Source organism: Phaenicophaeus curvirostris, chromosome 6 (genome assembly GCF_032191515.1).
Source record: "Phaenicophaeus curvirostris isolate KB17595 chromosome 6, BPBGC_Pcur_1.0, whole genome shotgun sequence".
Taxonomy (NCBI): domain Eukaryota; kingdom Metazoa; phylum Chordata; class Aves; order Cuculiformes; family Cuculidae; genus Phaenicophaeus; species Phaenicophaeus curvirostris.
In genome coordinates this window covers 46459821-46473330 of record NC_091397.1, presented here as the reverse complement: position 1 = coordinate 46473330, position 13510 = coordinate 46459821, and the positions used below count along the sequence as shown (strand labels likewise).

Here is a 13510-nt window from a genome sequence, read left to right as displayed (position 1 = left end):
AGCAGAAGTTATAAACATTAAACTCAAATTTTAGTGTATCTCTTGGAACAAAAGTAAGTAATCATGCTGTCTTATGAAGATGCCTATTTTGATATTCAACACTACTTGTGTCGAATACCCAGTATATTCCTGACAAATTAAAAAAAAACCCCAACAACTCAAATTCTAGCTTTCATTCTTTACCACATACCTCTTTTTGTTTCAAACAGGCATTGTAAGAATATTCTGCTTTATTTCTGTCTCAAATGATGCGCCCTTTCTGAGACAATCGGGATTGTGACCATGAAGCATGCAGGATTATAATGATGAAGCTTCACTTACCAATTCCCTGCTATTCACACTCTTTCCATTGGGTGTTGCTCTGATATTAAACAGATTACTACTGGGACTCAATGTATGCATAAAGGCATGCCAGTTCAATGTTTCTGCCTATAGTGCTTGGCTCATTATTCTACACAGCCTTAGCCTATTGTATCTCACAAAGCTGGTGGTGTACTTCATTAGTCGGTTTGAAAAAAAAATCATCAGTGACTACTTTGGAAAAAGAAATCCATAAAATGGAGTCTTTCAGCTTGAACTAAAAGTTTTATACTTTCGTGAAGGTGATCTGACTGAAATTTATGTGTACATTGCAGCGTTCAATTACTGTACACAGTAGCTGTGCAGATGGCTGTCTTTTAATTAGAGTATTTAGTGCATCTTCTGCATAAAGAACGAGGCAACGAAGAAGGAGGAATATAATGAAAGTAACCAAAAAATGGAAATAGTTTAATAGAGGTTAAAAAGAAAAAAAAAAAAGGGAGAGAGAGAATAATTTAGGATGCAATTCTTGCAAGGATTTCCTGATCATTTAATGCAGCTCTTCAGAGAATCTTAGGGAGAAATCTCTGCAGATTGGTATCCTCAGGGAGGTCTTGTTAAGAAGTAAGAATCAGGTAACTGATCACTAAACTTTGCACAGCTGATGACCACACAGATGAGAGCTGACTATTTCAAAAGCACGATACTGGCTGAACCTGGACTTTCAATGTAGCAAGGACATGACACTGAATGTATTCTAGAGGTATTGCCCGAAAATGGCAGGATTTCATTAAGCTATGGCAGGTACAAATGGTATAAAATCTCTTCATATTTGAAATATATTCAGTATTAACAGCTGTTGCTACTAACAGTGACCAATAACACTAACTAGTAACTGTAAAGACTACAAAGTTACTACAACCTGAACAACCAGCTGTTTTATAATCTATAATACAGATCTAGTTATGTTCCAAGGTTGCTAGAAAAGTAACAGCATTTACTTATGTGGTCTTTGTTCTACCTGGAAAAAAAATCACACAGGATCTATGCATTTAAAAGGAAAAGACACAGTAAGACAACACAATTTTTATACAAACTTCAGTTTACTGCTGTTAGACATAAATACAAACTTGGGCAAGGAAGAAGTTGCTATGGGTCATAAATGATTGGCTTCAACCAGGAAAGCTTTATGCTCTCTTGGCAGGGCCAGTAACATAAGCCACTGTGAACATAAATGCCAGCATTTCTGTACTAAACTTCTCAGTGAATTTTGAGTTTTATAATGATGGCTAGACTTACCTGGTAGACCGGGTGGGGTTTTCAGATATTTGCCATTAAAATGCTGAATTACTACTTCACATTTTTCTGTAGACTCCATTCTGGAAAAGAGAAGAGGGTGGGGTAGGGGTAGAGGAAATAAGCATTAATAGACAGTTATGAAAGTACTCAGTCAGTAAAACCAAAAAGCAAAAGGAGAAAAAAAAAAAAAAAGGACAAGCACAGATGCTGAGAGAAATCTTCAAAGCAGTTCTTGAGGGTTTCTGCATAGAAACCGGTTGAGCTCATTATGGTATGGTGTGGCTTGCAAGCAGGACCTGCCACCCTCAAAGCCTGCAGCTGCACTCCCGGTTGTGTGTGAGCCGCAGCAGTGTCAATGAACAGTCCTCTTTTGGCTCCAGGGAATAACCCTGAACAAGGACATTCTTTATGCTCTCACGTGCTGCTTGGAAAGGCAAAGGATGTGTTTCTAGATTCCTTGTGTGCCCAAAATAACTTCAAATGACATGAAAAAAAATTACAGGATCCAGAGAAGAATTCAGAGTATTAAGCATCAATTATTAAGAATTACAATTTAAAAAATATAACCTCCAAAGACAGACACTATAGCAAAACCAAACACAATGCATATGTGCCTATTACAACATAAAGCCAACTTTGGGGTGAAGACAGTAATTCACATGTTAATACATTAGTGTTCATCACATATGACCTCAAGATAACTTTAAGCACTGAGACATTAAAGCATTAACAGTAAATCGGTACATATATTATTGAAGGAACTGTAAAGAATACAAAGCTACTAGGCAAATCCCATACCACCTCTGGGAATTCAATATTCTTTCAGGTCTTGTATTCCAAAGAAGAGCTGACTTCGATACAAATGCATACAGAAATGTCGAAGAGAGGAAAGAAAGAATTGGAAAGCCAGGAAAGGTTGGATCAGATGATCTTTTCCAAACTGATATTCTATGATTCTTATTCTATGATTATATAACAAGCAAGCAAAAATAAAAAAAATCATACTGCTTTTATTTTTCTTGGAAAAATTGTGCTTAAAATGATGTTCAGTGCTCCTCCACCAGTGCTTACCTCCAGGTACTCTCTGCAAAAAAACTCCACTGACATAACTACTGCTTACTTTTCACCAGTTCATATCTTTTTAAAATGAATTTTATCCACCAGTCTTCCTGTGACATGGTTTTGGGAAAGAGAGGCTTACGTAGAGTTTAGTGCAGCAGTTTGTCTCCCAGGGTACAAGTTTGCCAAAGGACCACACCATCACCACCAAAAAAACCCACACCCCTCCCCAAAAAAACTCCAAATCCTAATTACCAGATTAATTTTCTGTGCAAGTTAAAGTCTTTTGTCAGTTTGTTTCAGGTGGAATCATTAAAAATTGTCTCTTCCAGGTTTTATCGCTGCATACCATGTGGGCTGGGCCAATTCTACAAGCGCAAAGACAGCAACTTAGATTGTTCACTTTGGCTTCATTCAGATTTAACTAAGCGAATGTCTGCACTGAGCCTTTAGAGACTCTTGTCTCTGAAAGAATAAATGCAATAAAAGTCTGTTTTCTGTAGCTGCAGGCGCTTAGTGTCAAACCATGTTATGTTGCACCACACAGCAGTGACAATTTCATTTTTATACACGGGGTACATTTTAACAAGCCAAAGCAGTCCCTGCAAAGAATGCAATATATAAGCTGCCAAGTGAAAGAGACGCAGTGCACTTCATGCATTTTATGTGGGAAGAGAATAAAAGTGAAACCCACAGTGTTCTGGGATAAAAAGGCCATCATTCGAATAGCACTCTGAAAAAGAATGTTCACATTTTCTTCTCAAGTTTCACAATTAACAGCTCTCAAATGCCATTGCTAGCTATCTGTAATCTGGCACACGCTTCGCTTGAAACCGACACTGGCATTATCGACTCAGTTTGAAAAGGCAGCACAATAGACAAAGCCGTCTATACACGTTCCTTTCAGATGTGCTGCTGAGTAACAACTGCATCCATCCCTTGTCTCCCAAGTCCCTGTGTGCTTTCTGCAACGTGTGCCGGTGTGACAGACCTTCCTCCCTGCCACGACGAGGCGGGCCCAGCAGCCACCAACTACTCAGGCCAGTATGTATCCCAGGGCCAGCTAGGGAGGAATAATAATTTACACTTGTTCACCATACCTATTTTTTAAGAAATAACCCTTTCAGGTTGTGTTCTTCAAGATGATTAGCTCACTGACTGACTGGAGGAACAAGGCGTATAGAGCAACCACATATATTACTAAAATTTGTCATCACAAGACTCTGGCTTAAATTTAGTTAGAACTCTGATCAACATCAACCACTTGGGGGGCTATTCCTGTGGCGGGTCCCTACGCATAAGCTGAATCTACCTGCACACGCTGATTTAGACATTCCTCTTTTGACTTGTTTTAGCATAAAGCCTAGTCATACCTGGGAAGTGGCCCAATGAAAATATAGATTTTTCCTCAGTCCATACTAATAAATTCTACCTACTTTTTCTTCAAAATGCTACGGCACACCTCTATTGTAGAATGTGTTTGGGAACTCAGGTGAGATGCACAACATATGCTTTTGGTCATAAACTTATTCTTCTCATCCTGAGACAGAAATGTTTCAATATGTTGGTTGAGACTGGTATTTAATGAAAATATCTTTAACAGGAATGTTACATGTTAAAAGTTAGTCTTCAGGTGACAGGTTTTCTACAAAAGAATGTCATAAGAACACAGATAAACTTGTGGGAAGAGCACTCTTAAATCCATTTTTTAGTGATAGTTTTCATAATTGATAGAACAAAAAAGTGGTAAATTATTATAGTCTGGAGGAAAAATACAGATACTGGCTGCTTCAAAACCTTCTAGGGAAAGCTAGAGATATTCAGTTCTCCTGGTTGAAAGCAGAGGACATCAAGATCACATGGAAGTAGAAAATTGCTTCTGATCAAATCATTCATGAAGTATTATTTTCAAATTTTCTTCAGCAGTGCTGCTCCTACGATCGTAAGAGGATCTTAAAGAATTACAGTTTAAATGCATTCTGGAGATAATATAATGCATTTGAGTATTATTTTGAATCAGGAAATGCACTACAGAAGAAAAATCATCAAAGCCATAGGCCAGATTCTTATGATATTTTTAAAGGTACAGTTAATGATCCAAGCCAAATAAACTAGCAAAAATAGGAGAGCTCATTTTCACCTGTGTCCATGCATCTCCAGGTTCTGGAAATTAAGTTGTAAAGTTCCCAAATATAGTACGAGTAACTAGATTGTCTATATTCTCTCTAATTGAAAGGAAGTGAATTTTAAAAATTCTGAAAAAACTGTTTTTATTTTTTCTTTCTAGCCATAGGTTGCAAATCTAAAACATTTCAATATGCTTAGTAAAAGAACAGAAAAATTGGAGGTGTTTAAGCAAGTATCACAGTCAAATAAATTGATGTTGGTGTTTAAGCAAGTATCACAGTCAAATAAATTGATGTTCATGTCCTGCTATTAAATAATTATTTTACATCATTTAAAAAAATGCATATTACTCTCTCTGCAGACCATAGTGGCTCCAAAGTAGTCATTATGCATTGTTATAAGTAACAGAGAACCTCTATCAAGAAAAAAAAGGAAAAGGGATATTTTTAAAACTAAGGCTCTTACACACACTTATTATAAAGATTGATGTAGTGTCAAGAAATAATTTAATAAAATTTATATACAAGGAATAACATGATGATTACATAATTATTACATTAGAAATACTCAGTACGATGTAATTACCAGTTATCAGTAATATGTGGGTTTGGCTTACGTATAACCTGTCGCCGCTTTGCTTTAAAATAATAACAACATAAATGAAAATCAGGACTATCCAGAGTAAATATTTAAAGATTAAATTATTACTATGGCTTTTATGTTATGATCAGCATAATAATATTGTTATTTTCTTATATTTATTGTTTTTCTTATAAGAGCAGGAATAATAAATCTTGGGGGGCAATACTTCTCTGCTATTTAAGGAGATTTGCAAAGATTGAGGTAGGTAGGTAGTAGCAATATTATACAGCAGAAGAGTCCAAAGAACCGAGGCAACAGTTAAACTACGCACCAGAGAACTCAATTTCTTTAGGATATCAAAAAGATGGCTAGAGGGGCAGTCTGATAGCAGTGCATAAGTACTTTTGCTGGGAGAATAAACTAGGTACTAAGTAGTCCTTTAATCTTGTTGAGAGAGCCAGATAAATTTGAAAGAGAAATTAGGCAGAAACATTTAACTGCAAGGAAGACGATTCACTGGCACACGTTAGATAGAAAAGAGGTATGTCTTCAAAAAGTTGATGTCTTCAAATCACTTATGAAAGCTGTATTTTAGTAAAAGACAAGTATTATCTCAATATTAGGTAACTGGGAGCACTTCAACAGCCTGTGACATAAAAGAGGTCAGGGAAAATGATCTTAAGTCTTAAACACTCTGAAGCTACAAGATAGGCTTAATTAGTACAAGGTTTCTTAGTGCCTTCTTAAGTCCCACTCTTCATCATTCTATGCAACAAGTTCAGTAATTTCTTTAATTCATTTTGCTACTTTAATTTGGGGCATTCTAAGACCCTGATAGGGCTGCAAGCTGTGACTTTCTTCTCTCCTGTAACTGACTCGGGTATCTTCTGTGCCCAGCTTTCCAGCGGGTAAGAGTTTGCTTCAAGATGCTTGTGCTTTTTGTTATGAAACCACATTATGCTGGAAAAACTGTTCTCTTCATCATTTGCAGCATAGGAAAAGATATTAATTTTGACAAGTTCTCCTCATCAGTCATGCATTCTATCTTTTCCCAAAATGTCTTGCCTGTATATTCTTCATAGAATCATAGAATAGTTTGGGTTGGAAGGGACCTTAAAGATCATCTAGTTTGAACCCCCCTGCCACGGGCAGGGACATCCCACTAGATCAGGTTACCCAAGGCCCCATCTAACCTGGCCTTAAACACCTCCAGGGATGTTCATGTTCAGTTCTGTTTGCATGAACAATAGGAGGTTGATTCTTAACTCAGGAGAATATGCAAAATCTGCAGAGGCCACTCCAGTGAGGACAGGATAGGCTCCTCTTCTCTGAGTCCATGGTCCATTACTCTATATTGCAGCAAGTCCCATTATGTCAAGGTGACTGTTGTGAGCTGCCTGAAGGAGTATCTCTGCATAGAGCTAAATACTCTTCATAGAGAAACCTCTTTGTTTCAGAAGAAATCAAATATAACCAAATGACATGTATGTTAGCCTGAAAAAATCCTGAAAGATGCACAGCTTCCTTTGAAGAAAAGAACATACAAATTAAAGGCTTGGCTCTCTTGTTTTGCTTCAATGGAAACTGGAGCATAGCTCTGTCTAGTGAAACCTCTGAGATGATAGAGACAGCTAATTGAGAATCTCATTAATTTAGTCCTTTACCGGGAACAGAATCATAACATTCTTTTACGACAGCTTGTGTTGGACAAATTTTCTTATGTTACAGGAAAAGAATAGCATGAACACACAGTCATTTCCACCTAGACCCAGGCTGATTTATGCTACTGTCTTCACAGTCTCGGGTTAAGTATTACACTGGTGCCGCCAGCAGTGCAATACTTGACTGTCTGACTGTCAGCATTTCCATCATAAATTTCTGTTTTCAGAGGCTTATGACTTCGTTGTAAAATGTCGCTCGAGGGGTGAATCTTGCAAGGTCATTTTAAGTTACAAGACAGCAAACAAAATAAAAAAGTTAGCGGTTTCTAATTCTTCCTTTGCACTTTATCATTTAAAAAGACCTATAAAACTCTTGCTCCGCTGTTCAGCTAAGTGTGGTACATGCATGTATGGTATTATTAATATTACTGTCTCTACAGGGAGGATACTTAAATACAACTTGAATGGTATTTTACTGTGGGGTTATAAAATGCAATTTTTATTTCATTGCTTCAGTGCTATCAGCAAGCCCCTCCCTAAGGTATATCCCAATGCCTCCTTGCCCCCTTTTCCATATCCCAAGTTCTTCAATTAAATTCATAGTACCTCGGGCTTGGATTACAAAAATTGTTCAGCCACATTATCTGATGGTTCCTAACTTTCCTTGTTTCTCCCTCTTCACCTTTCAGTGCTTCATACCCATTTTCATATTACAGAATCCCATGGACATTAGTCCTGGGATCCTGCCCCACCTGTCCCTCTCTGGAGTTTGTTTCTCCTTGAAAGTGCAGCTCCGTGCCTGGCAATTTTCTGAGACACATACTGAGCCTACCAAAATTTGGTCCAGATTGCAACACCAGATAGAAATGTGAGGGTCTCCGAGCTACATTCTTCCACAGACCTCCCCAGCACTCTGCAGTAAGGCCATGGGCCCCTTCTAGGGAGTCCTTCAACAGAAATTTATCACCATGGGCATTAGAATATTTTATAGATATCATACAGAGTCTTGGGGGCATGTCTGGGATTTCCAGTTTCATTTGAGATACCCAATTATAAAGCAATTTCCTTAGTAAGATGCAGGATGTGACGGATCCTTCTTCTGACTGAAAGTAGGAATGATCCTCATAATATCTCAGCCTGCACTATTGTCCCAGTTGATGGATTTGTGCAAGCTAAACTCATAGCACCTTTTCAACTGCCTTCAATTAAACCCCTGAATAAGAAAGAACAAAGCATATCCTCTGTTCACAAACGCATCCTTAAACTGCTTGGATGTTTTCTATCCCCTGGTGCTGCCAACACTTCTCTGCCTCCAAAGCAGCATCATCACTGATACTCACAGATCTCACTCTAAATATTTCCCCTTTCATTTAGCAAAACAACACTGCTGCTTTGGCTTCACTTTGATTGCGTTACTTCTTTATTTTCTACCACCTTAACATCTGGAACACCACTCACAGGCCTGTGGAAAGCCAGGTCTTCCATCACATAGTTACCTCTTCATAAATGACAACAAACACACCTTCAGGATGAAGACAAATATTTCCCACCATGCTCTCAGTACTCTTGTTCAGTAATTCCAGCCTCCTTCAAAGAACCTTCTCATTTACTCACTACCTCTGATCTGCTTTTAACTCACGCCACCAGCAACATTGCTAATGTCCTGTTTGCAAAACTCAAATCATAAGAGATCAGCTTTAAAATTATATCTTTAAAAAAAGTCTCCAAATCCAGCAGCTTTTTTTCCTTTCCTTTTTTTTTTTTTTTAATTGAGGATGAAGGACTATGCTTTTGTTCTTAGCTCTGAGGAATGCACCGACACTTTTAAAAAGAAAAGATCAGATGCTGAAGATGACTCCAGCAACAGGGATTTAAGAGAAACACCTGCAATTTTAAGTCTTGGGATGAAAACCTGCGCGATGGCAACACTGCATCATTCTCTCTTTCGACGTGCAATCTTATGGCAGACTGAACTCAAAGCTTCTCATCTGCACCACCTCCTTTGTCCAATTCCTTACTTCTAGTTAGTATTTCTTTCCCCTCCTCCTAATTTCTCTCTCTGCTATACAATACTATATTGTGTTTAGTCCTAGTTTCTGCTTGATGGTGTCAGTGGAAAGTCATGCTGCCAATGGACAACAGCAATGTGAACCCCACAGAATGCCAGCTCCTGTGGAAAGCCTGGAGCCAGGCAGCATGGCTCTGAAGTACAAAGCACAAACAAGAAGCAAGGCAGAGGCAGGTGTCGAGAGGGTACAACAATTCCCTTTCAACTGGATAGATGCTTGTAGAGCCACAGTTGGAGTCTAAAGCTTCCACTCTCTGGCCCCTTGCCCGTAACTATCCTCCCCAAAATCTCTTCTGGGGTGTACCCAGCCACAGTTGGGTTCAAGCCACGTTGAAATGCGCTAGAAAGTTTTGGGAAGATCTGTTCTGTTGCTTTTGAGGGATGCAAAAAAAGAGGAAATACTTTCTCAACTAGTTTTGTATGCGCATACTTTAAAACAGGCTGAACTCTAATGCGGCCAGACATTAATCACATAGTTTTGATTCAAGAACATTTGAAGTATCCCTGGTTACAATGATTAAGTAGCCACCTGCAGTAGTATGAAACTGTAATCACACCCATTTAGGAGAAAAATCTGACAATAGCTGTCCATCATAAAGTCTTTACTTCTGATTGCTTTTGAATATACTTTGTTTGAGATTGACTATTCATATAATTGAGCAGAATCAAAAAGTGATTTTTAATCACCATAGCGTGTAATTAATAACTTTGAAACATCAGATTTTAAAATTGCTGGATGCTGCACCATTTTAGTGTACGCAAAATTCACTCTTCCTCCTGTGTTTCTGTAGCTCAGTTCAGAGCTATGCTAAACAGCATGGCATATTTCCACAACCAGGCAAGACACACTGCAACAAAAATCCCCAGGTCAGAAAGTATAATAGCTAAGATCACCATACAGGTTGCTGATGTGAACTTCTGAAATCTCATCGGGACAGAATATAGCTGCCATCCTCTAACTGTACTGCATTTATACCCACTCAGCATGTATTCACACTGTAGATATTCTAGAGCAAAACCTTCATGACTACAAGCAAAGCTAAACAAATTAATCTATTTGGATTGACATGCAGGAAAAAGATACCCAATAGCACTTCATTACAAAAAGGTCAGGTAGTCATGTAATTAAAGTCTGCATTGAGCATTCTGCAACGACAATAATCGGCATTCAGCTACAGTTCTAAATTTCTGAATTAACTCTGGCTTCATTCTACTCAATGGGAGATTTGCTGTTACTTCGATGGAGCAAAGGTTTTACCCTTCTGTCGTTTGCATTGTGAATTACACAACCTTCATGTTAGATCACTAAAGGTTTCTTGAAATACGTTACACAATTAAATGTATTTCCACAAACAGCTTATTTTTTACCATGGCAGTTTATCCATGAGTTGCACTAATCTATATTTAGTGAACTAGGAAAATTAATGTTATTACCTGCAAGAATGCATAAGAAAGTGTGTCATCTTTCAGTATGAACTTTTTGACTTTTTCCATTTGAATTCTGACAGTATCATCCTAACATTCGTCGCACGTGACGATCTTTCATGTGAAGGATAAAGGTAACACTGCAACGTCACTTACATCTTGCAAGCTACCATTTTATCATACGGTACCCCATTTCACTCAGTGGTGTTATGACACTAACAGAAGTGCCCTGATATACCAAGATACGGTGTATTTCAAAGAAATTTGCAAGATGACTAAATAATTTTGCCTCCTCCACACAACAATGTTATGAATAACCTGTAGAAACAATTATTTGAGGAGTTCTTCCTTTTCTTTTGAAGCAGAAGATTGATATTCAGCAGAATTACGTAATTTTCTTCTTAACTGTTTTTTTTTTTCAATACATTTCTATTTATAGCTCTCTATTTCTTGGCTTTTCCAAAGAAAGCTATTTGATTTAAGAATGTTTTAAGCTGAAGAAAATATATGTAAATATTCCCTGAGAATAAACATGGAAATTTGTTTATCCGTACTGACAATGAAGTACATGGTAATAGCATGTTGCCCATTCTGTCTAAAATATCTGACTACTCTGACAGGGCTCAGGTATTAACAACTTTTTTGCCTTAGTCTTCACTGACAACTGTTCTCCTCATCCCTCCTGGGTCACAGGACAACAAGATGGGGATGAGGGGGGTAAACGCCCTCCCACTGTAGAGGAGGATCAGGTTCATGAACACCTGAGGAACCTGAACATATATAAGTCTATGGGACCTGATGAGACGCCTCTCAGAGTCCTGAGTGAATTAGCCAATGAGGCTGCCAAGCCACTCTCCATGATATTTGAAAAGTCATGGCAATCAGAAAAAGTCCCTGGTGACTGGAAGAAGGGTAACGTTGTGCTCATTTTTAAAAAGGGCAGAAAAGACGACCCTGGGAACGACCGACCTATCAGTCTCACCTCTGTGCCTGGGAAGGTCATGGAACAGATCCTCCTGGAAGCTATGCTAAAGCACATGGAGGACGGGGAGGTAATTAGTGGCAGCCAGCATGGTTTTACCAGGGGCGAGTCCTGTAAGACTAACCTAGTGGCTTTCTATGATGGAGAAAGCACAGCAGTGGACACAGGAAAAACAACAGGTGTGATCTATCTGGACGCGTTTGACACAGACCCCCACAACAATCCTTCCCCTCTAAATTGGAGAGACAGATATGATGGGTGGATGGTTCAGTGGATAAGAAACTGGTTGGATGGTTGTATTCAGAGAGCAGCAGTCAATGGCTCAAAGTCCAAATGGACAAGTGGTGTCCCTCAGGGGTCTGTACTGGGACCACTGCTGTTTAATATCTTCATCAATGATATTGACAGAGAGATTGAGTGCACCCTCAGCAAGTCTGCAGATGACACCAAGCTGAGTGGTGCATTTGCCACACCAGAAGGATGGGATATCATCCACAGGGACCTGGGCAGGCTGGAGAAGTGGGCCTCTGAGAACCTCATGAGGTTCAACAAGGCCAAGTGTAAGGTCCTACACCTGGGTTGGGGCAATCCCCAATTTCAGTACATGATGGGGGATGATGTGATTGAGAGCAGCCCTGCAGAGAAGGGCTTGGGAGTGCTGGTTGATGAAAAGCTCGACATGAGCCGGCAGTGTGCGCTCACAGCCCAGAAGGTCAACCATATCCTGGGCTGCATCAAAAGCAGCGTGGCCAGCAGGTTGAGGGAGGTGATTCTGCCCCTCTACTCCTCTACTGCAAGACCTCATCCAGCGTATTGTGTCCTGTCCTGGAACCCTCAACATAAGGATACAGATCTGTTAGAATGGGTCCAGAAGAGGGTTACAAAGATGATCAGAGGGCTGGAGCACCTCTCATATGAAGACAGGCTGAGAGAGTTGGGGTCGTTCAGCCTCGAGAAGAGAAGGCTCCAGGCATATCTTATAGCGACCTTCCAGTACCTGAGGGGGCTACAAGAAAGCTTGGGAGGGACTGTTTACAAAGGCTTGTAGTGATAGGACTAGGGGCAATGGCTATAAACTGGAGAGGGGCAGATTTAGACTAGACATAAGGAAGAATTTCTTCAGCACTAGAGTGGTGAGGCACTGGCACAGGTTGCCCAGGGAATTTGTGGATGCTCCATCCCTGGAGATGTTCAAGGCCAGGCTGGATGGGGCCTTGGGCAGCCTGATCTAGTGGGAGGTGTCCCTGCCCATGGCAGGGGGATTAGAACTAGATGATCTTTAAAGTCCCTTCAAACCCGAACTATTCTATAATTCTATGACTATATATGCAAATATTTCTCTTAAGCTCTTCTCACAGGCCTGAGCTCCCTGCAGCTTACAAGGAAGCCATCTTTCTTCAGTTACAATTCCTCCTCTTTGCCCTTCCAACTGCTAAGTTTACTTTTTCCTATTGCAAAATCTTTGCTAAGTTCCTTTCACAAGTTCATGGTTTTGGCTGTAGGACATTTATTATTATCTAAACTTGATACTGCACGGATAACTTACTATTCCTAGTGGTTTTTATTTACGTATACATATATACAATGAACTATTGTTTAGAGCAATTGAATCCTTCTGCATTGGTATTCTTCAGCTCATTAGAAAGAACAGACACACAATCTGATGAAGATGCTGTTCTGCATTTTCATAGCTATAAGGCTTCAGAGTTACAGAACAGACAACATTTGTAAAGGACCAAAGCCATAAAATGTGCATGAATCAAAAAGGAGTTAAGTTTTCACCTGGCAAAGCCAACTCCTCTGCTGACTCCATTAGCATCTCTTAATATTCTGGTGGAAATGACATGTCCAAAGGGTTTCAGCATATTCTCCAGTTCCTGCTCATCCATGGAAACGGGTAAATTTGAGATGTATAGATTTGTGGGATCTTGCTCTTGTTGCTACAACAAAATAAGAGAAAAATCCCCAGTTAGGCTTAGCACAATAGAATAGCTCGTGGCACATAAA

General features: G+C 39.3%; 1 protein-coding gene across 5 annotated transcripts in view; it reads right to left on the bottom strand.

The window, feature by feature from the left end:
* The window catches only part of RBMS3 (RNA binding motif single stranded interacting protein 3), a 614750-nt gene that overhangs the window by 142989 nt on the left and 458251 nt on the right, over window positions 1-13510 (bottom strand). For all 5 annotated transcript variants that reach the window (XM_069860070.1, XM_069860068.1, XM_069860072.1 and 2 more), the window contains 2 exons: window positions 13286-13443; window positions 1600-1679 (listed from right to left, as the gene is read on the bottom strand). In XM_069860070.1, coding sequence (XP_069716171.1) covers window positions 1600-1679; window positions 13286-13443 — 238 coding nt within the window. The remainder of the gene's footprint in view (window positions 1-1599; window positions 1680-13285; window positions 13444-13510) is intronic.